At 38.8% G+C, this 27,992-nt stretch overlaps 2 protein-coding genes across 6 annotated transcripts in view; both read right to left on the reverse strand.

Moving 5' to 3' along the window:
- The window catches only part of LOC109837354 (acyltransferase-like protein At3g26840, chloroplastic), a 34,430-nt gene continuing 6,664 nt past the window's right edge, over positions 227-27,992 (reverse strand). Inside the window, exons 1-14 of one of the 5 annotated variants that reach the window (XM_020405565.1) lie at positions 27,623-27,986; positions 27,258-27,278; positions 27,103-27,158; positions 20,151-20,309; positions 19,950-20,054; positions 19,149-19,255; positions 16,162-16,283; positions 14,689-14,797; positions 7,259-7,389; positions 6,783-7,152; positions 4,787-4,900; positions 2,879-2,964; positions 2,140-2,249; positions 227-840 (exon numbers count right to left, since the gene is read on the reverse strand). In XM_020405565.1, coding sequence (XP_020261154.1) covers positions 647-840; positions 2,140-2,249; positions 2,879-2,964; positions 4,787-4,900; positions 6,783-7,152; positions 7,259-7,389; positions 14,689-14,797; positions 16,162-16,283; positions 19,149-19,255; positions 19,950-20,054; positions 20,151-20,309; positions 27,103-27,124 — 1,629 coding nt within the window. In that variant the 5' untranslated portion in view covers positions 27,125-27,158; positions 27,258-27,278; positions 27,623-27,986 and the 3' untranslated portion in view covers positions 227-646. Of the gene's footprint in view, positions 841-2,139; positions 2,250-2,878; positions 2,965-4,786; positions 4,901-6,782; positions 7,153-7,258; positions 7,390-9,371; positions 9,488-9,523; positions 11,378-14,688; positions 14,798-16,161; positions 16,284-19,148; positions 19,256-19,949; positions 20,055-20,150; positions 20,310-27,102; positions 27,159-27,257; positions 27,310-27,375; positions 27,489-27,622; positions 27,987-27,992 lie in introns of those variants that run through there. The other 4 variants (XM_020405563.1, XM_020405564.1, XM_020405562.1 and 1 more) reach the window with 4 other exon arrangements.
- Positions 11,388-12,676, reverse strand: LOC109837355. The gene is made up of 2 exons (XM_020405566.1): positions 12,300-12,676; positions 11,388-12,230 (listed from the first exon to the last, which is right to left on the reverse strand). The coding sequence occupies exons 1-2, from the start codon at positions 12,313-12,315 to the stop codon at positions 11,752-11,754; spliced, it is 495 nt and encodes a 164-aa protein (XP_020261155.1). The 5' UTR covers positions 12,316-12,676; the 3' UTR covers positions 11,388-11,751.

Here is a 27,992-nt window from a genome sequence, read left to right on the forward strand (position 1 = left end):
TCATCCTGAGAAATCTCAGTTTAGGGATTTGCTCTTGATTTTTAATTTCTTGTTTGATTAATAAGAAATTAACTGTGTGGCTCCCGAGGACGTAGGCAATTGCCGAACCTCGTAAATCTTGGTGTACTTTTTTCTATTCTGCGTTTCTATTGCATTAGGGATTTCGGCTTTAAATTCCCAACAAGTTGAAATTAAAGGAAAAAGGAACAACGAAATACGCAGAAAGGCAAGGAAATAGCCGCTAGGAATTTTCAAGTTGTCATCTAGTCCAAGAACGTCACACCAATAATGTTGTGTTTATACATTATTACATCAATAAATAACATGCTATGCATTCTATTCCTTTTCTGATAAGCAAGAAAACAAATACATCTCTCATACACAAATCATTTATGCTGCGCCTTATCATATGCGTACTTTATTAGATGAAGCACAAGACTTGCAGAGGGCAACTGAAAAGCTATTGCGACCGAAAGCCTCCCTTGAGGGAAGCTGCGTTGCAATAAGATTATTTCTCTCTGCGACTGAATCAAATGACATACATCTATGACAAATAAATATAACTGTCATATATGCAACTAAATGAGCAACTCTGAAATCGACGCTGAGCAAGTACAATAAGGATATCACCAGAGTAAAGAGGCTCTTAAAGCTCATCAAATGTGGGAATTTCTGCATCGAAACCGTGAGTGACCTGATAAGCAAGTCTTGGTATTATATTCCTGTATGGGTCTTTCTCTCGCTTCTCCTTCAGATAAGAAATGCAGTTCTCTACTTCGGCCTTGACATGCAAATATAATTCTTGGGCTTTATCCCTCTCTCTTAGCTCCTGCCTCCTCCCTTCAGCAATTTCAAAGCAATCAACGAAGTCAGATTAAAATGTTATGAATATTAACACTCCTGAGTCATAACTATGATAAAGCGAAACAAATACTAGCAAAATGTTATCAATAAAGTTGGATACCATTCTTCCATTAGTAAGGACTAGGGAGTCATTGCTTTTTTTCTTTCTTTCTTCTAACAATATTTCCAGGTACCAAAGATACTAGAACTTCTGCGAAATCTAGAAGGACATGGCTTAATAAGCGAATTCATTAGGAAATTATTCAAATTTTTGGTTCACGAAGTCCTCAACGATCCCTCTATTATTTAAGAACTACTGGACTTTTATTAGTTATCTATACTTTAATTTGTCACAGACCATATGTCTCTGAACCTTGCTTTATGAAAAAAGTTTGTGATTGTACACCATCATTTGCATAGCCCAGCTGTACAGACGCAATCATTTGGTCTAATATGTAATAATAGTTTTAGTCCTACTTATTCGAAATGCTTTACTGAAACAACAGTAGATAAATTTCCTACTTCAAATATTCCTTGTTACTGCTTAACTTTGTGATTTTTAGTTTACAGCTCACGGAAGGCCCAAATCAGGAGACCATTTACCCAAAGTAGAACCGCAAATTGGTTTCGAACCTATTTTGGCCCAAAATTAAACGTCTTTTCGTTTATGCCCTTACAAAAGTGGGACTTAAACCTACTCCTACTGCCTTTTAATTTGGCAGTTTTTTTTGCTCTTTGTGCAGCATTTGCATTTTCACAATTTTAAGGTCTAAATGCAACCATGTACTTAGGAATAGAGATGCTCAATTAGATCCCTGCAGGAATAACAATATGGGCTGGTATTTAATTTCACATTCTGATTATGAAATGCTGGAGAATAAACAGGAGCATAAGTTAGGGACTTGAATTCACACCAGAAAAAAAGGCCTATATATCAGCTAATAGCTGTTAGAGTCTGGGGTCATAACTTCATTTTAAAACCAATATTTTATTATCCTACTTGATTAGGGAATAAAAGTCTCACACCTGCATCCGCTTAACTCATCAATTCACCTGAAATGAGCCTCACTGGTAACCAGTTGGAGACAAGACACATCCAACAACAGACTACAATGAAATCAATCCACATGCATAATTACTGAAAAGGAGGATTTTATCTGGTAAAAGATACATTTAGTTACACGCTGTTACATCAGAATTTTCCTATATGCTTCACCAAAGGAATAACGTAATAGTTTTATAAATATGCAGTCTTATATTTTCAAAGAAAGAACTTTCGGATATCTTGCAACATACCTTTGGTTTCAATTGGCCTTCCAAATAAGAAATAAAGGCGCCCAGGGAACTTAGGCATCATCACGGGGAGGTAAAGGGCTTGATTTCCAATCTCTCCCGTTGTATCCTTCCTAATAACATCAAATTCCACAATAAAAGATAAATGATTTATAATCGTATGAAAAATAAAGTTTGGCTGACAAGAAACTTTCATTTTCTCAAATTCTCATGCAATCTTCCTGTACAATTAGTTCTTGTGTGCATCTGTTTGTGTGCACGTGAGTATGCATAGTTAACGAATAAAGCAGGAGAGGATGTGTCATTGCATCTCTCACTTTGCCACTTAAGACAAGCCAAGAACACAAGTTGAGTCGATTGAGTTCACTTAAACAAAAGTTCTTTAGAAAAAAAGAAGAGAACAGAAAGAGAACATTATATGGACATCCCTAGTCATCACAAGGTCACATCACTTTTAGAGCTAGATTTTGTACGTCAAAGTTCCTAACTTCCAAATATCTTAAGTGCATACCCTGTCCTCACAAAAAAGTATGCAAGCTAGGAGTATGATAGAGGGTAATGTTTTTGATGGGGCTAGATGTTCAAGAAAGTTTGAGAATAGAGCATTTAGGAAAAACAACTGAAATTCAAGAGTATCAGCACTAATGCTAAAATGTTTCCAACAAGAGGATCCAATGAAGGAGAATCCAAAGAGCTTCAAACTAAATTGCCAAATAGTATAAAAGGTGTAAGAAACACATACCTCAAACTAACTGCTTCTCTATTTATTCTCTCATGTAAAATATTATAAAAGGGAATATTCTTGTAATCATCAATATCCACAACCACCTGAAAGAAAGAATATTAAAATTTTTAAGAGGAATATGAAATAGACAGATCATGGAACAAATAACAGCCGATGATTCATTCTACTGTGCAATTGCGTAACACTCAAAGCTTGCTTTAAGAAAATGTTTTGAGTACATTTGCATGGACAGAAGTTTTAAATACTCTGAAGAAATGTGATCCATAAACCCACATCTAACATATGCCATAATTAGGAAATTGCAACTCTTTTTCTTTTTTATTTCTGGGACAGCATAAGAAGCAGTAAAAGTCGCAAGCAAAGCCTGTTTACTACAAATAAGTACCAGTGTTAACCCTATATTACAATTCTCGTTTAGATCAGTTAGACCCTGTTAAATTCCTTCTTAATACAAGCAATTCAATTCTTTTTTCACACTACATAAATCTCTGATAATTGTTTCATTTAAATAGAAGTCAAAGAGCTTTCAGGTTTGCATTTGAACTAACGTTTAGGAATAATCCAAGCAGTTTGGAATTGTGGTTTAAAGACATGTTGACTCTTACTTCCCAAATCCCAACAAATGTGGGCTAGTAGCCTGATTAGGGCAAACTTATGAGTTCGACCAGAAGTAAATAGATGTGATATTAGTCCCAAATGAAATAAAAGGTGACTTAACAGGTGGTTTAATATGTCTGGATACAATGCTCTGCCAGGGATTTCTTCTTTTGCGTCAAATTGAATTCTGAAATAACTAACTAGTGCATCTCAATCCATCTCTCTTATTTGGGCCTTCCCTAATATCTGTCTTCTATCCTCATTCCTCAGAAAATATCCTCTTCTATCCTCAAGTAAGAATGGCCCTAAAAATGAAAGCAACAACAGCAGAAGGTAGATAAACCCTCTCTCTGTCAGAATATAAAATTATAACCCTCAACCCTATGACAGTCTAGGTTTGTGCTGCTCTTCGAGTAATTCAAATCATACAAGAATAAAATTAGCGCTCATTTGCTTTCTTCTGAAAGAGATACAATGTTTTAATCAGTACATAAGGATTACATCTGCATTGCATGTCCCCATTCTTCAGAAGTGCTCCCATGATTATTTGTCTATCTCACCAATCTTGGGAGAAATAACTAATATTTTAAGGAATTCCTTCGAGATTTTGAGTTTTACCCAACATTACTTAAATTCCAATTTCCCCATAGGTGCATAACACAAGCCCCTAAATTACTGGACTTTAATTGGGATGTAGGGAGTTGTCTTAAAGATAATAATGATTAGTTATTTGGTCACATGAGTACATCAGCAACCAAATTTCAAAAGTTAATAGCTAAGTTATTGTAAATTTACCCATGAACTTCCAGGAATTGTCAGTATATTAACATGTTTTTCTTTGTTATTTGTAGCTCCATGGACTTGGTTTCAACTTTAAACTAGTCAATTTTTGGTTTATTATTATTTGTAGCGCCATGAACTTGCTTTATAAAAGAAATGGTCACATGTTAGACATGGATATTCAAGTTTTGATGTCAAAAATGCCCTTGGCTGTAAAGTGAAGTAGTTTATATTTGAATTTGTATAAGAAATTTAGAAAAGGTAAATAAATCATTTCAAAAAAAAGGGGGAAATCTGAATATTTCATGAAACTATTTGTATGATGTCTTTATTAATTTAATCACTATTAGCAAAAGAAATTCTTTAATAGTTACTGTAATTAAGGATGAAATGATTGTTTAATTTATAAATGATTAAATATAATTCTTAATGACTAGAAGATGCAGAGTTAAGGATGAAATGATTGTTTAATTTATAAATGATTAAATATAATTCTTAATGACTAGAAGATGCAGAGTGGATGTAAACCTCAAGTAAGTCATCTTCTCCAACAACAGCAAATGGTATGATTGTGGCTCCAAACCTGGAAGCCATCCTAACAAATTCTGATTGTTCAGGCCAAAATAGTTTGTATTCCTCACCCTACAAATTGGAGAACAAGTCATAAGAAAATATAGAAACATGGATATGTTAAAACAATAAATGCACCCACTTATATATATAGATATGAAGAGATGGCAACTCATGCTTCAAACACATTATCATTATTTTGCATATATATGTAATTTAATCCTAATTACTTAATTAGGTACCTGAAGTCAGAGATTGTTCAGTCTTTCCTATGGAACAATATATTTAGGATGAATCCAAATGTTGATAAGGAAGTTTAAAACCTCTATGATTTTTTTTTTACCAATTCCATAAAAGTGGTAGACCCGTGAATGAAGAAAAGGGAATTAATGGTAAGGAAATTTTATCAATTCCATAAAAGTAGTAGACCTGTGAATGAAGAAAATGGAATTAATGGTAAGGGAAAAAAATAGTTTCACTGTTAAGGATCAGGATGTTTGCTTCTGTTTTATGATTAGACCAATCTAAAATTTCATCCTTCACGCTCATCAACACTCATGGAGCTTCGTCATAAGGGGGCAGCTATGAAATAGGATCACCAACGTTAAACCTGGGAAGTGCATGGATTTCAGGATACTAAAAACAGATACCATTTCAAACTCAAAAAGAAAATTTCTTGTTTCGGATTATAGTCAAGGACACAGACTGTAAATGCATATCAAAACTTTCCGATGCATGCATCTAATAATATTCCAAGCCTTTCAAAGCATTCTCTATAGAACAATATATCATATCTTCTGGGAGGGTTAAAGTTCAAGGAGACAGACTGTAAATGCATATCAAAACATAACTTTAAACATATGTCTGATGCATACATCTAATCAGATTCAAAGCTTTTCAAAACATTCTCTATAGACTAAACCTGCTCTGCCACAAAGGATGGTGCAGTTACGTACTCATACAAATCAGTATACGTTAACAATAAACGATACCAACATTGAACTAAAAAGGATTTGGAAATGAGTAGTGATATAATTGTGATCCATGTTGTATGGGTAGTTTAACATGAAGCCCTCCTGTACCGGACAACGAAACTTTCTGCACTGTCCTTGAATATATGCATACATTTATCCAGACACGTGCTGAATTATATAATACATGTTTTAATCTAAAAAACTCGTCATGCACTTCTTAAGATGCCACATCCACCTTTTGAAACTTGTTGCACATGGATCTGGTTTGTTTCAGTCCATACACATTTTAAAACTATGATTCTAAAGGGTAATTTGCATATCTAGTTCAAAAACGTCTTGTTTTCCAATTTATAACCTACACAATAATAAAAGAAACATAAAAGTTCTCTATGAATTTTAATTCTCATAACACATGAATGAAAGAAACTATATCGATCTTTGTGAGTCATTAATTTCAATAAATATACATATAGCTGTGTCCCCAACTCCCCATACCCAACCTTCTACAGTTTATTTTATTTTATTTTATTTTATTTTTGTCTTATGCACCTATATCCATTTTCATGCAACATAGCCCATTCCTAATTAGAATTCAGACTACCATGTTCATTAGTCATAGGTTCACGGATTGTTCAGCGATGAGTAGAAGAAGCGCTGAAAAAAGGAAAAATACATAATTTTGTCCTAATTTGATAACGTATTATTATTCATTATTTTCTGTTTCAGCCATAGTACTCAAAATGGTTGCCCCTTGAAAACTTTCATGAGAAAAAATAAGGCCTGATTTAATCCTTGGTTGACTCCACGTCTGAGAAATTACCTCCAAAATAAATTGACATGTTAATGCTATATAAAAAAGAAAAAATAAGGCCTGATTTGATCCTTGGTTGACTCCACCTCCGAGAAATTACCTCCAAAATAAATTGACATGTTAATGCTATATAAAAAAAGAAAATGGCTAATAAAACAATTTATACTACCTTTTTATGAATAGCTTCACGTGCACCTCCAGGGTACAGTAAAACCGTTGACTTTCTTGACAGCAGCTTATAGAAATTGGCAGGTGACACAGGAACAGCACCTACAAGTCTCATTCCATCAAATGATGAAGGATCTAACATAATCACTTCGGAATCCCTTTCAAACATAAATGGGTGAGCAATGCCCCGAAGATGGATATTTTTGTCAGTTAAGAGCCTTGAAACCAAATGACCCAGATCCAACCCCAATAGCATATGGTATCCGACAAACACAGTAGGTCCTTCAGAAGGAACCCCCTCAAGACCCTTCACCACTTTCCCATTCTTTAGTGTGGATAACATCACAGGACTGGCAACTAGATCAACCCATCTAAAAGAACATAGTGGTAAAAACTTGGATGAATATTTTTCACAAGGTAAAATTAATAACGTTATTGGGTATTAGTGTGGTTAGGATATGCAGTAAGGACCTTTACCTGTACGGCTCTACCGCCTTCTGGAATTCATGAGGGGTAGGCAATAGATAATCTGATACATAGTCTTTAAGTCTTGAATGACGATAATAGTTACATGCCTTTATAGCAGTTACTAGATCGATTCCTCCTTCCTGTTTCATCGAGAGTACCGCTATCAGACAAAAAGTTGCAAGCTGAAACATCTATTAGTTTTTCTTCAAGGGAATAATTAATAATGAATCAAATGTGTGTAGCATTCAGAGCTGCAGACTACACAAAATTACCAGAAGCGCTGCATGTGTAGAACTGGGATCTTTCTCATACAACAAAGAGGAAGAACATCAGCACTGAATTTTGTGTCGTAAAAGGGTAAGAAAATAAAATGATGGTGAAAAGATTGGGGATAAACAAAAACAACAGGGTAATTATCCATAACTGGGAAGATTTGATGACTTAACATGCTACCAGAGATTGATTAAACATAGTGGACATGCTGTGGCAAGGAAAATGGTTATAGTTTAGTTTATAACAAAAAAGTGGTTGCATGGTCATAGTTTCAGATGAAACTTGTTAGAATACAAAATTTATAACCCTCAATCTTCATCACATTTTCAGAGTTTTGATGCATTGGTAGGCACTTTAAGATGATAACAAAGCCATCCATATTTGATTCCCATGGGAAGCAGATTTAAAAAGGAAATAAAAAACCACTGCCAAAAGATTGGCTTGTAAAGTCATCCTTAATCTGTAGGGTTGGGTTAACATAAAAAATTATAATCCTCCATCCTCACCACCATTCCGGAATTTTGATACAGTGGCAATAACTTCAAGAGAACTAACAAATTTTGGTAGAGCGGACAACTAGAAGGTGAACACATCTATTTTAAATGAAAAGAAAGTCCAAAAAATTAAATGGTATTTTGAACAAGGTGTAAAGTACTTTATCTGCCACCATGAGGAGAAAAGGATACACAAAGGTGTAAGAGGTTGGACTATAGTGACAAAGTCAAATTAACCCGGATAGACATTAGACTAACATTTATTGACTATGATCCAAATCTGGAAACCCCTACTCAAGTCTTTCATGACATCATGGATAACTAACTATATATCCGTCTTTCCTTCTTCTCGATACGAGATTAACGCTTGTTACAAAAGATATCATACTCTCTAGAACCTAATCCTTTTGTTAAACAATCAGCTAACTGCTCTTCTGATTTCACATAGCTCAAAGTCAGAACTCCTCTATTCAGTTGCTCCTTGATAAAGAACCGATCGATCTCCACATGTTTGGTGCGATCATGCTGAACTGGATTATTTGCAATATTAATCGCCGATTTGTTGTCACACCAAAGTTGTAAGGAGTCTCTTCTAAACAAGCGCAGCTCAGATAATATGCTTTTGACCCACATCAACTCGCATAGACCAACTGCCATAGCCCTGTACTCCGTCTCAGCTGTAAACCTAGCCACCACATCTTGCTTCTTGCTACGCCAAGATACGAGATTGCCTCCAACAAATACACAGTAGCCTGTAGTGGACCTACGATCATCCATACAACCCGCCCAATCAGCATCACAGTAGCCTTCAATTCTCAGATGTCCAGAACTTCTGAACCACAACCCCTTTCCTGGGCTTCCCTTAATATATCTAAGAATTCTGCGAACTGCCTCCATATGTTGTTCTCTAGGATCATGCATATATCTACTCACCACATTTACGGCATGAGTATATCAGGTCTTGTATGGCATAAATATATAAGTCGTCCAACTAATCTTTGATATTGCTCTTTACTTACTGGGTCACCACCTTTGGCACACATCTTATGATTCTGCTCGATAGGAGTAGATGCAACTCTGTACCCCAACATCCCTGTCTCTGAGAGAAGATCCAGAGCATACTTCCGCTGAGAAAGCACTATACCCTTTTGCGACCTTGCAATTTTAATTCCGATGAAGTATTTTAACTGCCCCAGATCTTTAACTTCAAATTCCTCTCCCAATTTCTTCTTCAACCGTAGGATTTCTTTAACATCATCTCCAGTGATTACAATATCATCAACATAGACCGCCAGAATAGTGATACGAGTTTTGGAGTGCCTGTAAAACACAGTATGACACAGACTGCCAACCTGAATTTGTCAAACCATGCTCTCGGAGACTGTTTTAACCCATACAAAGACTTCTTCAACTTGCACACCTTTCCAGCTACTTGAGAAGTAGCGAAGCCTGGTGGAATCTCCATATACACCTCCTCCTGGAGATCTCCATGCATCTCCATATACACCTCCTCCTGGAGATCTCCATGCAAAAATGCATTCTTGACATCTAGCTGATGTAGTGACCAATTGAAGTTGACAGCACATGACACCAACACTCTAACAGTGCTCATCTTTGCTACTGGAGCAAATGTCTCGTCATAGTCAATGCCATACGTTTGACTGTAACCTTTAGCAACCAATTTGGCTTTGTATCTGTCAATCTTGCCCTCTGGAGTTTGCTTAACCGTATACACCCACTTACATCCAACAGCACGCTTCCCAGTTGGCAGAGGTACCAGCTCCCAAGTATCATTCTTCTTCAAAGCCCGAAGTTTCTCTTGCATGGCACTCAACCACCTAGGGTCTTGCTTAGCGACCTGCCAGTTGTTAGGTACAGGCACTGAATGCAATGATGCAATGAATGACTTATATGCAGGTGGAATGGATGCATATGAAATGTAATTCGCAATGTCAGTATCCCAACTATCAAACTTAGCTGGAGGTTTTCCAGCATTGACTCTGGAGGTTCTACGGGGTAAGACGGGAGTATTAGAATTATCAGGGAAGAACTCGTTACCTTTCGATTTAGGTGGAGAAGTCACTGGAGAGGAGGGACATGGGACATCAACATTTATGGGCACTGGCATAGGCACAGGAGGCGGCTCATGTTGTTGTTTCTGTCTCCTCGTGTATACTCTCAGCTCCCCCTGACCTTGACTGTCACTTCCTGAGTCGCCATCACTACTCGATGGTGTACCATCACTGCTCGATCGCTCAAGAGGACATGGAATCATCCCAACCACGACGTCATTCTCATTCTCATTTTCATTCTCATTCTCCCCCTCTCTACTAGCCTTAGTCGAGTCATCTCCAAACAAGGAACTCAACTCCGTCTTCTCCCCATAAAACGGTTCAAACTCCCGAAAAGTCACATCCATACTGACAAACAATCTTTTTTCAGTGGGACACCAACACTTGTATCCATTTTGGCTTGATGAGTAGCCAACAAAGATACATTTAACTGCTTGCGGATCCAGTTTACTCACCATCAATCTGTGATCTCTCACATAACATGTGCATCCAAACACTCTTGGTGGAACAACAAAAACATTCGAGCCCAAGAGCATCTAACACGGTGTCTTCATCCCTAATACTCTTGATGGCATCCTATTGATCAAATAAGCTGTCGTCATGACAGCCTCACTCCATAAAAACTTAGGCACATTCATTGTCAACATCAATGAGCGAGCCACTTCCAGTAGATGCCTGTTCTTACGTTCAGCTACCCCATTCTGAGCAGGGGTGTCTGGACAAATAGTTTGATGAATGATTTCCTGATTAGAAATGAAAGCTGCAAACTCCTTGTTGACATACTCAGTCTCATTATCTGTTCGGAGAATATTCACCTGCATTCCAAACTGTGTCTTCACATAGGCCGAGAAGTCTTGAAAACATTTGTAAACCTCAGATTTCTGTTTCATCATGTATATCCAGACCATACGTGAATAACAATCAATGAAAGTAACAAACCATCTAAAACCACTAATAGAGGTAGTAGGACATGGTCCCCAAACATCAGAATGGACAAGTGCAAATGGTTCACAACTTCGAAGACCAATCATTCTATAAGTAGAACGAGTATGTTTTCCAAGTTCACAGGCATTGCAAAATAACTCTTTTCTATCCACTTTCTTCATTAACTCAGGTTCTAATCTATTCAAACTCTTAAAAGATAAATGCCCTAACTGACAATGTTGAAGCATCGCTTCTGCCTCTGGGCCTCCGCTAACAGCAGTGGCAATCATTGCAGTCTCCCTGTCCAAGTACCAAAGACCATCACGTCTGATGCCAGTCCCAATCCTCCTCCCCGTTTCCTTCTCCTGAAAGACACACAAATCTCGATCAAATAACACGGTGCAATTTAATTGATCAATGAGAGAGCTAACTGAGAGTAAGTTAACTAGAAACGAAGGAACATGCAATACAGATGACAAGGTAACAGATGAAGTGCAATGGACCGAGCCAGTACCCCTGATGGGTTAGGATGTCCCATCAGCAGTTTGAACTGTCTCAGGATGCATATGTTTACTCGGATAATATAATGCAAACTCACTAGATGTTCCTGTGACATGCCTAGATGCACCTGAGTCTATGATCCAATCAACATGAGTTTTAGTGGATGTAAGTGCCTGAACCTGTGTACCTTTAGTCGCATGAGCATAACCAATAAAGTTACCAAAGCATGTAGTGGTAGCTAGATCCTGAGTGAGACTTGTCCCTTGCCCTTCGAACTCTCAGCCCGAAGCTTGAACAGACGTAGTTCCTCCAGCTCTGTTATTTCAGCTCCAGTCATTCCAGCAGTAGTCTGAGACTCATCTGTCACAGCTAGGTGAGCAACTCCTTGGCTTACACGCCCCCTGCCTCCTCGACCTGCACGGTCACCAGTCTGACCACGTTCACCCCAGTTCCTTTCCCTGGGTGGCTTAGGGCACATCTGTCTCAGATGCCCTACCTCTCCGCAGTTGAAGCACTGCCTAGTCTCCCCTCTAAATCTAGTGTTATCCGGGTTGGATACCACCAGCGCAAACTTCTCCCCTGTAAGTCCACCTATCCCAGACCGTAGCCTGATACGACTCTCCTCCTGTATCATGGCCGAGACTGCCTTCTCCAGTGGTGGGATCTTTGTCTGGGTTAGTAGCAATGTCGTCCTCTGCTCATACGCTGGAGCCAAACCTCGGAGAAACAACATGGTCCTCTTCTTTAGTAGCAATGTCGTCCTCTGCTCATACGCTGGAGCCAAACCTCGGAGAAACAACATGGTCCTCTTCTACAAAGAGGCATCACGCTCCTTGCACTCAGGGTCCTTGCAGCTCGCTAGGGGCGAGAAGTGATCGTGATCGAGCCACAAGCGCTCCAGCTCTGTGACGTACTCCTGTACAGTCCTCTCCCCCTGGACTATAGCGCTGATCTCCTTCTCAATCTGGAATACCCTCAGGTTGTTCAACTTCTTGATGATCTCCTCCATCGGATTTTTTCCAGTCTTTGTCATCGATCCAACTTGTATTCTTGTGGTGCGCAACGAAAAAATTCCGGCAGCACTTTGACAGTACAACAAGATAGATAGATCAACAAAAATTCCTGTTTCACCAAGGAAACAAGAACCCAAAAGCAAGATATCTCAACAAAGTGAGATATCAGCTCTTTCTCTCATCAGTTCTAAGACTGACTTGTCGAGGGAACCTAAATAAACTATTACAAATCAAGAACCTCTCTCTTTCTTTTTTCTTCTTCTTTTTAAACTATTACAAATCAAGAACCTCTCTCTTTTTTTTTCTTTTCTTTTTTTTTTGTAAGGGCAGTGGAACAAGCTACCTAATCATCCAGATCCCATTTTTCGTCTTCTCTTCCCCCCAATAAAAAACCCCCAAATAAAAAAAACTAACTTTTTAAGCCTTCGTCGATTTGGGAAGTTCTGCCTCGCTAGAAGAAATTGGATCATTCCTTCGTCGATCTCTCACTACCTCGCTCCTCATCAGCACCGCCGCCAGAGCCTTCAGATCGTCGACCTCATCAGCACCGTCGCCAGAGCCTTCAGATTCTTCCACGTCATCAACCACGGCGTCCGCCGTCGACCATCCTCGATGGCGCAAACTCAGCCGTCCGATCTTTCCACGAGCTCCCCGTCGAGATCCGATCCCGATACTTCTCCTGCGAGTTCGTCGGCGGCGTCTCCTACGCCTCGAACTTCGACCTCTTTTTCCGATCTGCCGCTTACAGTCCAGATCCGGTTCGGGTCTACAAGGGCATCTACGACACCATCTCTCAGGCGACGCCAAGGCCGCCGTCGACCACCTCTCAGGGTTCACCGTGGCGAGCAGGTACCGATCAGCCTTCGTCCAGATCAACCTCGACCACTAGCTTCCGACCTCCTTCACGGCACCACACTGGGTCGACCTCGACCTTCGAAGCAGGTAAGCTTCGTCCACGCTCACTCGGATTTGTTTGGAGCTGAAGAGGGAGGCGGCTGAGGTTTAGGGCTCTGATACCATGTAAAAAGATTAGGGTTTTTTTCTCTCATAGATAGATACCCCTTTTATATAAGGGCACTCTTACAAATAGGTCCTTACAACATTGACTAATTACTATCTAAATAGAAGGTGTGTGTGTGCGTGTGCGTTTGTGTGCGTGAGCGTGTGCGCGTGTGTGAAGGTGCCAATCAGAGCTTGGAATTGTCGATCAATTGATACAATACACTTACACAACACCAAGTAGGACAAAATTTTATTTAATATCAGTTTTGATCTATGTTTAGGGCTTACAAAGATGATTTAAAAAAAGGATTGAAAAGTGTTGTTCACTGTGGAGGTTACAGAATTGAGTTAGGGTTCATCAGGAAGCAAAGATGGTCAAATAAAGTGTTCCAGACATTTTAGAGTTTTAGAGATCAGGATATATGGATAATAGTAACAACACAGGGAAAATGCCCACTAAAAAAATTTATTAGTGGTAACGAAATCTTTTTACTTCAACAAGATATTAGTCACTGACAAGCTGTAAAGTGTAAGTCCTTGACACCAAAATTCTTAAGCTGTGGTGAGAGTTAGGGGTTACAATTTTCCATTGTAAAACATTTGATCACCCTAGGTCGAATCCTTGACTCATGCAGAGGCATCATCTTTTTAAATCCACTTACAAGTTGTGTTCATGGGAATTGAAACTAGGTTGCTTCGATACCATGTCAAATGACCCTTCCACAACACCATTATAGTCTTGAATTCTAACAATTAAAGTATCAGATGTGCAACATCAGATTAAAAATTAAAAAGTCAATTCATTTTCCACAAGATGGTGGGACAATTGGTTTCAGGCTAATAGCAGTCATATGTTGTCATCTAGTAACGCAATCCAAATTATGAATGACGACAGAGAGAGAGAGAGAGAGAGAGAGAGTAATAAAAGTGGACAGTAAGAGAATGAGCCTTGGCGCAACGTAAGATTGCTGTCTTGTGACCTAGAGGTCATGGGTTCGAATGTTGGAAACAACTTCTCCGAATGCGAGGATAAGGCTGTGTACAACTACCCTCCATAGAGCCCACAATGATGGCAGTCTAACGCTCTAGACTGCCCTTTTTTGAAACAACTGACAGTATGTTGCAACATAAGGAACATACAAGCAGATTGGACACCATACCAGTAAAAGGTTATGACCGCTATCTTGAAAATGTCGGATTCTGCAATTTGGCAAAGCATTACAAAGCCTTTCAGCTTCTTCACGGCTAGGTAACAACTGGTCCCTTCCACTAAAATCAGGAAAGTCAGGAAAGCAATATCAACTCCATCATTCTGAAAAGTTGTGCCACATATAAACAGAATACACCCAGATCAGGTATTCTCAAACATACAAATAGACCCAACATACTATTAGGAGATTGATTACTTCTTTGCACTCCAAACAACTAATGGCATATAACAGGAAAATTTCATTCATTTACCCATCATTTAGGTTCCGCTTTACGGATTCTTCTTCCAACTGTTCCTCAATGGCAACAGGGTGTTAATAGTAGACATAATATCATAAAAAAGCATATAGCAGTAAGAAGAATGAGTTGCAACTTGCAACTAACAACAACATGGCAATGACGATAAAAACAACAATGACAACAACAACAATGACTACAGAAGCAATAGCAATATCAGAGGTCAGTTGCAGATAGACCCCTCATAGTATCGTTGTTTTGAACTTGCTATCCCTCTAGTTTTAGTTTTGTAGATAGACCCCGAGTGAAAATATTTTGATTTTTATACCCTCAAAGGGGTCTATTTGCCAAAAAGCAATTTTCTTTTTCCTGAGGGTAAAAGAGTAAAAAAAATTTACTCAGGCCTATTTGCAAAAAGTAAAACTAGAGGGATTGTAAGTTCAAAACAGCGATACTACAGGGGTCTGTCAGTACCGATGATTTAGCACATGCTTATCACAGTTAAAAGAAGAGTTTTCATGAGAACATGTGGTGAAAGGTTTATAGCTCTCAAGTGCATGAGCTGATTCTTTATTTGGAATGTCAGTAGCTTTAAACTTGATATGCTAACTCTGTAATGAATCTGTATTGATACATTACTGCTGAACAAACAATAACCAGTTTCTTTTTTCATATTTTTGCCATTTCAAGTATGTACCTCCCCATTTTACACTTTCACATCAGAAGCCAGCCTGTGTAAATTGCAAAGTACATTACTGTGTTTCACAGTTGTGTCTGGCATCAGCATCTAATTGAAATGAAGATTATTAAGAACAATCTTATCATAGATTTTGTCCAAAAGAAAAAAGTGAAGATGAAAGAAACAAAGTGCGGCAATGAAAAGCCAGTAATTCATTTCACACGCAGTTAAAATTTAATTGCTCCTAAGAAACCATCTAGATTTGTCTTATGATTACTAATTGGAAGATGAAAGAAACAAAATGCAGCAATGAAAAGCCAGTAATTCATTTCAAATACAGTTAAAATTTAATTTCCCTTAAGAAACCATCTACATTTGTCTTATGATTACTAATTGAAACACTGTGAAAACCCATAGTTAAAGTAAGGTAAACTCTGCATGTCAGCTGATAATAAAATGGCCTTTAATGTAACCAAATTCCAAGAGCTTGATGATAATGATTAAGTACCCAGCAAGGATCAGTGTCTGGGCTTTCACAGCATGCAGGCGCGAATTGGCAAAAGATGATGCTACCCTTAGCATCGTCAGTTTCCAGAAAAGAGATTCTTTTGGCAAAATATCAGCCAAAAACTGCAAGAGGTAAACATAAATCTGTGTGATTATATGCAAATTATAGACAGACATAATTCCATTAGAACTCTTAAAGAGATCCCAAAGTAAAGAAGGTGAACAATATATTTTTTCTGCTGGGAAGAAAGAGGGGACATGCTTGAGTTATTTTCATTCGACAGCAATAACACACATGAGCTACTTTTCCATCGGGCATCACTTACAAATGAGAAGAGACAGATCTCATATAAGTTTTAAAATAAGCAGATGTACCGAAATCAAAAGTAATTACAATGCTTACAGTTTGTATGCTACTCATCAGCTGCACTTTAACATGAAAAAGGCCATTCAACGCAATGGTAAATCCTCTTTGCAGTGTCTAAAAGGTTTGGAGTGCAAATTCCACTTGCATTAGGCTATACTCTATAGCCAAAGTATTATCAAAAAGTAATAATAATAGCAAATACTCTTGCCTCCATAGAATCCTAGGTTACCCCAACACTTTGTCTGGGCTCCCGTACCCATGTCCAACAACATGTGTCTATCTCCGACGCTCCTAGGCCACTCCCGGAGCATACACACATTTTACATGTGTACTCAATTATATAATACATGCTCTAGTTTAAAACACCAGCCATACACTTCTTAGATGTATATCTTATACTTCACGTCCACTTATTGCAACAAGTCAAGTTTGTTTCACCCATACCTATCTCAAAATACAATTCTAAAGGATCTCTTAGGTTCTAGTTCAAAAACAAGCGATTTTCCAATTTATAATCTACTTTGTAAATGAAACATAAAAATGTTACAGGAATTTAGTCCTTATAACAAGTGACTGAAAAAATAAATTCTATCTTATGCAAATTTTTAATTTCAATATGTATATGTAGTTGTGCCCCTGTATCCTACCTTTCAAATAAAAATTTGTGGGTCTCATACCAGCACCTGTTCTCGTACTCTCACCCGTACCCGTATCCACGTAACACGGATAGAATCTATTAGCATTTAATCTAATGATCTATAAAATGAAAGGAAACTGTAACTGGTTCCACATTCCTAGGTGATCATTTCCTCATTTTTCTACTATACTACAACAGGTGAATTCATTTGCTCTACTAGAAGACAGGATAAAGTACCACCATTAATACTTTGATTAGTGGCTTAGATCAGCAGAATCCATACAGAACGCTTTCATACTAGGAAAATAAAAATAATGAAGAAAACCACCATCGTCTATTGGTGTTATCTACAAGAATGATTCTAAAAATACCCAATTCAAAGGTTATAGCAATGAAAAAAATGATATCACCTCCTTAGCTATGCGTTATAGAATGTTCCGACATATTATACCTTTCCAGCTTATTGAGGACTATATATATTCCTAGATATGTGCTTCCTATTCAATATATATATTATATATATATATATATATATATATATATATATATATATATATATATATATATATTACTATATATCATCTTCTATTTTTTCTCTTGCCATACATAGTCCTTCACTTTTATACAAGACATATAGAGCATCCACATGCGAAGCTTGTGCCCTCTTAACTAGTATGTATGTATGTATGTATGTATGTACACATATACATATGTGTGTGTTTGTGTGTGTGTGTGTATATATGGTTCATTTTAGCTATTCCTCAAGGTAGTAGCACTTTCAACGATTTCCATACCATTCCTCGAGTCCCAGCATTTCCATCAGTTTCTATACTACAAGAATCCTTTATCGTAGTTAAGTTATAACAAGTGCATCATCCTTGACATATATATAGATATTTTATTTTAGCTATTCCTCAAGGTAGTAACACTTTCAACGACTTCCATACCATTCCTTGAGTCCCCGCATATATCCATCAGTTTTTATACTACATGTTCAAACTTCAAACCACCTCAACTGATTTTTACTCATATCCTAAACTATAGCCACCACGAACTACCCAGTGGTACATTTATTTCTTACTCTTATTGCTCCTCATATTTCCATTCATCTATCCCATCATACTCATACTCCAAGCCTTGGAATCAGACCATAATATTTGAAGGATATACACATAGGAGGCATACAATTACGTTTAATAATTGAATATTAATTGCAAAGAGATCTGGAGGTAGATCTAAGAGAACTTGGTTAAGAATGATATGAAAATGATTAACGAAGGAGATGACCCGGAATATAGGAGAATGGAAAAATAGGATTCATGTAGTCGACCACAAATATTTGGGATAAAGACTTTGTTGTTGTTGTATTTAATATTAACTAATTTAAATAATAATTCCAATGATAAAATTGAAGGTTGAATTTCTTATTAAATGTTTTTCTTCTTTTACAGTGTTCAAACATAAGGTGATCACATTTGATGTGTTCTTCCCAATAAGACTGTTGGGTTTCTTTCATTCCCCCCCTCCACTTTATTCTTTAGTAATGTGCTATTACACTAGGATCTTCTCTCCTTTATTCTTTAAAGATCCAAAACTGCGATGCCTCGTTCATTTGGGCATCTGGTCCCTAATTATTAACCTCAGCATAATAATAGGACTTATGATTACTGGCTCCATCCTAAATCATCCAACCCACAGGCCTTATCGAAATTCTGGGATCTATGTATAAGAATATGCTGGTGAGATCCTAGGCCTTGGAATTGTGTATAATCATTATTGATAGAATAGCTAATATGTTCAGCTCATGCCCTGGTCACGTTTGTATTCGTGTTTATAGTGTCAAATCAATTTCATATTATCATGCAGTTCTAAGTAAGCTTTGGAAACTAAGGACATTGGTTGCATATGTACAGTGAAAATTATGTATACGAAACAAAATATAATTCAATATTTAATCAGTTTAAATACATGGTTTTACACTCACAGTGAGACAAGGAAGCATTTGAGAAAAGCTTGACGGCAATGCTGCAATAGCTTGTTGAAGTGAAAGCTTGTCATCCACATTCGACAATGACATCCTCATTGAATTACCTGTAAACAAATGTTTCAAAGATGCAAGTATACCTGGTATTTTTTATTTTGAAAGGAAGAGCTCATAATAATGATAATGAACTTCATTGGTAGGTCCCTTGGAAATATGTGATCACGCAGTTTGTAATGTTCAAGAAAGGCTTATCGTCCATTTATGTTGTCTTTTGTTTTTAAAATAATTATACTCTTCAAATGTTAGAGAAAATGCTAGTCAATTTGGTAAAAGACATACTTGTTCTTCATCTCTTAAAAAGAACCACCTAAACAATGAACCACTTAGTCTAAGAGAGTGATACAGAGGACAGGCTAGGAAGTAAGTAGATGAAGGAGAATTCTGAAAGAAAGTCTATAATTCCACATCCATTACAACACTTATGAGAAAGAAAGAACGCGATCTAGATCACATACTGAACGATCAAATAAAGATAAACTCAAGTCTGACCAAAGCTCGAATAACTTACTTGCCAGAATAAAATACGTCGCTGTTACACAGTAGACTGGTTAACTCATAATTCAGAGATCAAGCACATTCAAAATCTCTCCATGCTAGAATATTTAGTGACAATTTTGATAAAACTATAGAATGGGTGAATTGACTGTAAAATATGCATAAAATAAGTAATATATGTTATCCTGTATAATCATCAACGACCAACTAGTTCTGGAATTTGAACACATTAAGCTTTCCACTGACCTGTGATAAAACTAAGGAAATATGGAATGGTAACATGGAGTGGTTCAGGGACAACATCCAAGAAAGCTGAGAGAGATTGAAGATGAGAGTTGTAGAAGGACGTCGCTGCGAGACGAGAAAGCATAATGGTAAAATGTCATTATAAACCATCTGGTTGTTCTATAATATTATTCAAAAAACATGAAGCATTTGTGAACAAACCTGGATTTGCCAGTACAAGTACAAAGTCAACATCAGGGTTCCGTGCTGCAACAGCTAGAGCAATACATGCGCCAAGTGATTCACCAACAAGATATATTGGCTTCTTTGGCAAGCAAGATTTTTCTGATTTAACTGTCCTTTCTACATACTCTACTAGGTCTGAACCAACAAAAATGAATCTCCTTGAAAAAGAATTTTATAAAAAGCACTAAAACGAAGAAAGGATTTGCCAATATGGTCAGTGCCCAGCTATATATGCTACATTTAGCTAGTCAATGTTGAGTTTTAAGTTTCAAACTTCTATGCTAAAGGTTTATTCATTTGGATTTCTACAAATATGTAAAGGAAAGCAAAGAAGTGAAAATGAAAATAAAAAGAAGAAATCTATGTATAGAGAGGCTTTAGTACTCACAGAACATAACTAAACTAATTATGCTTACTGTTGAGTTATTTAGATAGTAATTAGTCAATGTTGTAAGGACCTATTTGTAAGAGTGCACTTATATAAAAGGGGTATCTCTCTATGAGAGAAAAATTAACCCTAATATTTTTCCCCAAAACTCTACATGGTATCAGAGCCATGTGGCGGCTCCTCTACTTGAAGCTATCGGCTTGATCGAAATCACTCACCTGACGCCGACGATGCTGCCTTTCGCCTCCTGAACTCGACGACCTAACGACGACCTGAACCCACAGTCACCAAGACGACGACGACGACGACCTGAACTCCTCGTGACGCCGACGACGACCTGAACTCTAGGGACGACGACCTGAACCCACAACATCAGAGACGACGACGACGACCCCTCGGATCTGATCGAGTCCTCTCTGATGCCGTCGAGTCCTCTCCGATGCTGACGGACTCGCCCTCACTGGTCCGACGTTGAGATCAATCAGAAGCGGCGGAGAAAACCCTAGTTCTAGGGTTTGAGAGAGACGGAGGAGAGAGAGGAAGTGAGGAAAACCCTAGGACGGAGACTTTGTGAAGAAAAAAAATTTCTGACAGATGAGATTCTTTCTGAGGAGAGCGTCGGCCTGAGTTGAGAAGCTTGCAGGCCCACGAGATGAGGATGAGCCTGAGGCCGAGCTTGGATCCATCTCTCAAATGGGAATTGATTTTTTTCCTGTTGCTGAAAGAGAACACCTGTTGCTGAAAGAGAAGGGAGACGGAGGAGAGTGAAAGAGAAGGGAGACGGAGAAAAGAGAACACCTGTTGCTGAAAGAGAAGCTTTCGAGGGGGTGTTTTTTCCCTTTCTAAATTGTTTTTTTTTTTTTGGTTTCTTTTGTTGCTGGAAGAGAGGAGAAGAGAAAGGGGACCAAGGATTAAAAGATGGGGTTTGTGATTAAGTAGTTTGATTAAAAAATCTATTTGGTTCTGAATTTGTAATAGCTTATTTAGGTTCCCTCGACAAGTCAGTCCTAGAACTGATGAGAGAAGAGTTGATATCTCACTTTGTTGAGATATCTTGCTTTTGGTTCTTGTTTTCTTGGTGAAACAGGAATTATTATTGATCTATCTCTCTTGTTGTGCTGTCGAAGTGCTGCCGGATTTTTTTCGTTGCGCACCATAAGAATACAAGTTGGATCGATGACGAAGACTGAAAAAAATCCGATGGAGGAGATCATCAAGAAGTTGAATAACCTGAGGGTATTCCAGATCGAGAAGGAGATCAGCGCTATAGTCCAGGGAGAGAGGACTGTACAGGAGTACGCCACAGAGCTGGAACGCTTATGGCTCGATCACGATCACTTCTTGCCCCTAGCGAGCTGCAAGGACCCGGAGTGCAAGGAGCACGAGGCCTCTTTGCAAAAGAGGACCATGTTGTTTCTCCGAGGTTTAGCTCCAGCGTATGAGCAGAGGACGGCATTGTTACTCGCCTAGACGAAGATCCCACCACTGGAGAAGGCAGTCTCGACCATGATACAGGAGGAGAGCCGTATCAGGCTACAGTCTGGGATAGGTGGACTTATAGGGGAGAAGTCTGCACTGGTGGTATCCAACCCGGATAACACTGGATTCAAAGGGGAGACTAGGCAGTGCTTCAACTGCGGAGAAGTAGGGCATCTGAGACAGATGTGCCCTAAGCCACCCAGAGAAAGGAACTGGGGTGAACGTGGTCAGACTGGTGGCCGTGCAGGTCGAGGAGGCAGGGGGCGTGTAGGCCAAGGAGTTGCTCACCTAGCTGTGGCAGATGAGTCTCAGACTACTGCTGGGATGACTGGAGCTGAAATAACAGAGCTGGAGAAACTACGTCTGTTCAAGCTTCAGGCTGAGAGTTCGAAGGGCAAGGGACAAGTCACCCAGGATCTGGCTACCACTACATGCTTTGGTAACTTTATTGGTTATGCTCATGCGAACAAAGGTACACAGGTTCAGGCACTTGCATCCACTAAAACTCATGTTGATTGGATCATAGACATGTCACAGGAACATCTAGTGAGTTTGCATTATATTATCCGAGTAAGCATATGCATCCTGAGACAGTTCAGACTGCCGATGGGACATCCCAACCCATCAGGGGTACTGGCTCGGTCCATTGCACTTCATCTGTTACTTTGTCATCAGTATTGCATGTTCCTTCGTTTCCAGTTAACTTACTCTCAGTTAGCTCTCTCATTGATCAATTAAATTGCACCGTGTTATTTAATCGAGATTTGTGTGTCTTTCAAGAGAAGGAAACGGGGAGGAGGATTGGGACTGGTATCAGACGTGATGGTCTTTGGTATTTGGACAGAGATACAGTAATGATTGCTGCTGCTGTTAGCGGAGGGCCAGAGGCAGAAGCGATGCTTCAACATTGCCGGTTAGGACATTTATCTTTTGAGAGTTTAAATAGATTAGAACCTGAGTTAATGAAGAAAGTGGATAGAAAAGAGTTATTTTGTAATGCCTGTGAACTTGGAAAACATACTCGTTCTACTTATAGAATGATTGGTCTTCGAAGTTGTGAACCATTTGCACTTGTCCATTCTGATGTTTGGGGACCATGTCCTACTACCTCTATTAGTGGTTTTAGATGGTTTGTTACTTTCATTGATTGTTACTCACGTATGGTCTGGATATACATGATGAAACAGAAATCTGAGGTTTATAAATGTTTTCAAGACTTCTCGGCATATGTGAAGACACAGTTTGGAATGCAGGTGAAGATTCTCCGAACAGATAATGGGACCGAGTATGTCAACAAGGAGTTTGTCGCTTTCATCTCTAGTCAGGGAATCCTTCATCAAACTACTTGTCCAGACACCCCTGCTCAGAATGGGGTAGCTGAACGTAAGAACAGGCATCTACTGGAAGTGGCTCGCTCATTGATGTTGACAATGAATGTGCCTAAGTTTTTATGGAGTGAGGCTGTCATGACGTCAGCTTATTTGATCAATAAGATGCCATCAAGAGTATTAGGGATGAAGACACCGTGTGAGATGCTCTTGGGCTTGAATGTTTTTGTTGTTCCACCAAGAGTGTTTGGATGCACATGTTATGTAAGAGATCACAGATTGATGGTGAGTAAACTGGATCCGCAAGCAGTTAAATGTATCTTTGTTGGCTACTCATCAAGTCAAAAAGAATACAAGTGTTGGTGTCCCACTGAAAAAAGATTGTTTGTCAGTATGGATGTGACTTTTCGGGAATTTGAACCTTTTTATGGGGAGAAGATGGAGTTGAGTTCTTTGTTTGGAGATGACTCGACTAATGCTAGTAGAGAGGGGGAGAATGAGAATGAGAATGACGTCGTGGTTGGGATGATTCCATGTCCTCTTGAGCCACCGAGCAGTGATGGTACACCGCCGAGTAGTGGTGGCGACTCAGGAGGTGACAGTCAAGGTCAGGGGGAGCTGAGAGTATACACGAGGAGACAGAAACAACAACATGAGCTGCCTCCTGTGCTTATGCCAGTGCCCACAAATGTTGATGTCCTAAGTCCCTCCTCTCCAGTGACTTCTCCACCTGAATCGATAGGTAACGAGTTCTTCCCTGATACTTCTAATACTCCCTTCTTGCCTCGTAGAACCTCCAGAGTTAATGCTGAAAAACCTCCAACTAAGTTTGATAGTTAGGATACTGACATTGCGAATTACATTTTATATGCATCCATTCTACCTGCATATAAGTCATTCATTGCATTATTGCATTCAGTGTCTGTACCTAACAACTGGCAGGTCGCTACGCAAGACCCTAGGTGGTTGAGTGCCATGCAAGAGGAACTTCGGGCTTTGAAGAAGAATGATACATGGGAGCTGGTACCTCTACCAGCTGGGAAGCGTGCTGTTGGATGTAAGTGGGTGTATACGGTTAAGCAAACTCCAGAGGGCAAGATCGACAGATACAAAGCCAGACTGGTTGCTAAAGGCTACAGTCAAACGTATGGCATTGACTATGATGAGACATTTGCTCCAGTAGCAAAGATGAGCACTGTTAGAGTATTGGTGTCATGTGCTGCCAACTTCAATTGGCCACTACATCAGCTAGATGTCAAGAATGTCTTTTTACATGGAGATCTCCAGGAGGAGGTGTATATGGAGATTCCATCAGGCTTCGCTACTTCTCAAGTAGCTGGGAAGGTGTGCAAGTTGAAGAAGTCTTTGTATGGGTTAAAACAGTCTCCGAGAGCATGGTTTGACAGATTCAGGTTGGCAGTCTGTGGTATGGGGTACAAGCAGTGCAATGTTGATGATATTGTAATCACTGGAGATGACGCTGAGGAAATCCTACGGTTGAAGAAGAAATTGGGAGAGGAATTTGAAGTTAAAGATCTGGGGCAGTTGAAATACTTCCTCAGAATTGAAATTGCAAGGTCGCGAAAGGGTATAGTGCTTTCTCAGCGGAAGTATGCTCTGGATCTTCTCTCAGAGACAGGGATGTTGGGGTGTAGAGTTGCATCTACTCCTATCGAGCAAAATCATAGGATGTGTGCCGAGGGTGGTGACCCAGTGAGTAAAGAGCAATATCAAAGATTAGTTGGACGACTTATATATTTATGTCATACGAGACCTGATATTACTCATGCCGTGAGTGTGGTGAGTAGATATATGCCATACGAGACCTGATATTACTCATGCCGTGAGTGTGGTGAGTAGATATATGCATGATCCCAGAGAACAGCATATGGAGGCAGTTCGCAGAATTCTTAGATATATTAAGGGAAGCCCAGGAAAGGGGTTGTGGTTCAGAAGTTCTGGACATCTGAGAATTAAAGGCTACTGTGATGCTGATTGGGCGGGTTGTATGGATGATCGTAGGTCAACTACAGGCTACCGTGTATTTGTTGGAGGCAATCTCGTATCTTGGCGTAGCAAGAAGCAAGATGTGGTGGCTAGGTCTACAGCTGAGGCGGAGTACAGGGCTATGGCAGTTGGTCTGTGCGAGTTGATGTGGGTCAAAAACATATTATCTGAGCTGCGCTTGTTTAGAAGAGACTCCTTACAACTTTGGTGTGACAACAAATCGACGATTAATATTGCAAACAATCCAGTTCAACATGATCGCACCAAACATGTGGAGATCGATCGGTTCTTTATCAAGGAGCAACTGAATAGAGGAGTTCTGACTTTGAGCTATGTGAAATCAGAAGAGCAGTTAGCTGATTGTTTAACAAAAGGATTAGGTTCTAGAGAGTATGATATCTTTTGTAACAAGATGGGGATGATTGATATCTATCGCCCATCTTGAGGTGGAGTGTTGAGTTATTTAGATAGTAATTAGTCAATGTTGTAAGGACCTATTTGTAAGAGTGCACTTATATAAAAGGGGTATCTCTCTATGAGAGAAAACTTAACCCTAATATTTTTCCCCAAAACTCTACACTTACCTACCAAGATGCACGGTGTGTTATGAACAATCTGTTACATTCACATCAATCAACAGATTGTTAATATTACGCGCTTTGTATCTTACAATTTATGGAAAATGATATTCTTTTAGTTACATTATTAAACGACATGCATTTGTCATCACTTGGTGCATGACTAAAAGGGAAAAAATGCACAGTTTTTGGTTGAAAAAACTTTATAACATGTAGATCAATGTGAGTGGTGCAGCAAAATCCTATGAATATCATGCACTTTCATAGTAAGCATAAATAAGGAGCACTAGAGCCTCCACGTCTAGATGAGTTACCCACAATAATGATCTAACCTACATCTTGACAGGCCAAAACAAATCATAATTTAGCCCATTCTTCTATGAAATCCAAGATTCAACTGTCAGCTATTTTTAAGGTTCTCAGTAATGAGATGAGATATTTCCCCGACTGAAGAAACCGTTTGAATACTACATTCATCTGATGCACAATTTGTTCCAACGTAACATTCTGACCTGTTTCATTCCCTTGTTACTCTTTATCTTCTGAGAAGTTTATGTTGCCTCCAAGGATTAATACAGTTCTAGTAAAATTCCTTTCTATTTCACCAAAATCTGAAAACCAACCTAATGCAAAAGGCCTGTTTCGAACAGGGACCTTTTGTCCCCATTGTAAACAATTGGCAAAGAGTATGTATCAGCAATGTTTTTCACATGTTCCTATAATTAACAAAAGGTAACACATATATGTAATCCATAGCTTCACCTGTCTCCCCTTCATCTTGACATGATGATAGTTGATGACTAACCTAAGAGGAGAGATTTCTCCCTTCAATCACTTTCCTCATTACGAAAACAATTCATACTATCTAGGCGGTGGCGATACATTCCAAATTCGACTACAGTCATGTCCCCACGAATCACATTCATTCTCATTTTCTCTCTCAAGAAAATTATAACCCTCAACAAAAAAGGACAAGCAGTGACCAAAAGCAGATCCTCCACTACCTAGCTTCAAATCCGAGGACCAGAATCCATAATTTTCAAACAGTTTATCTACTTCAAGGAACATACTTAACCTGAATGAAATTCTATTAAAAATTAATGCTTAATTGCCCATAAGGATTCGCTGAATGGGAGCAAGAAACTGACCTTCAAATGGTGTCCTATCCATAACCGGAATATGCAAGCACCAAACATCAAATATCCTGCACTCAAATTTAAATTTTCATAAAGGAAACACATATAACTACTAATATATCAGAGTAAAAAAAAAGAAACAACAGGTTCCTCATGTTCATGCTTACTTTCCCAATCTTTGATGATGCCTAATAAGACCAAAACCAACGCCATCAATACCTACAAATCGTTGAAATAATAAGCAATCAAATCAGCTTCTCACTGAGAAAAGGTTCAAATCATAACTAAATGAGGAAACTATGGGCATAAATTTGAAGATGCAAAACTTATGTGGTTCCCAATTTCTGAAAGCCACAAAATTGTGATGCAGGATTAGGACCGGCAGGGGGAAACAAAGAAAAGGAGCGGTTTTTCAGGAGTGAACTGTAACAAGCAATTTTAAGAAACACGAAAAAAAAAGGTAACATCTCATATTTAATTTAATACTAGAAAAGCAGCTTTTTATCTTCATTTCCGCCAGAGAGTGACTGACCGAATGAATGGAGAGCTAGTCAAAGTTGTGGATCGACTTCGCCGTCAGCATGCAATAAAAAATAAGTCTTGAGCGTGCTAAAGAGGACGCCCCCTACCCCTGCAGATGTTCACAACAAGTGCGAACACTCCGATTTTTATTTTATTTTTTTTTATTTTTTTATTTTTTCTTCTGAAAGGTGTGTTCACGATGTCATCGTTCCCAGGTTCTTCCTCGGATGGCTTCTGCAACCACATTAATCGGATCAAATCCTCGATACACCATGTCTCCACGCCCAGGGTAGCCCGAGTGATAGGGTTGTGAGGCCGTAGAGCCGCGAGTTAACGTCAGGTCAGGCCTAAAAATGAGGCTAGAATCGGTTAATTTGGAC

The sequence above is a fragment of the Asparagus officinalis genome, chromosome 4, assembly GCF_001876935.1.
Source record: "Asparagus officinalis chromosome 4, Aspof.V1, whole genome shotgun sequence".
NCBI classification, from domain to species: Eukaryota; Viridiplantae; Streptophyta; class Magnoliopsida; order Asparagales; family Asparagaceae; genus Asparagus; species Asparagus officinalis.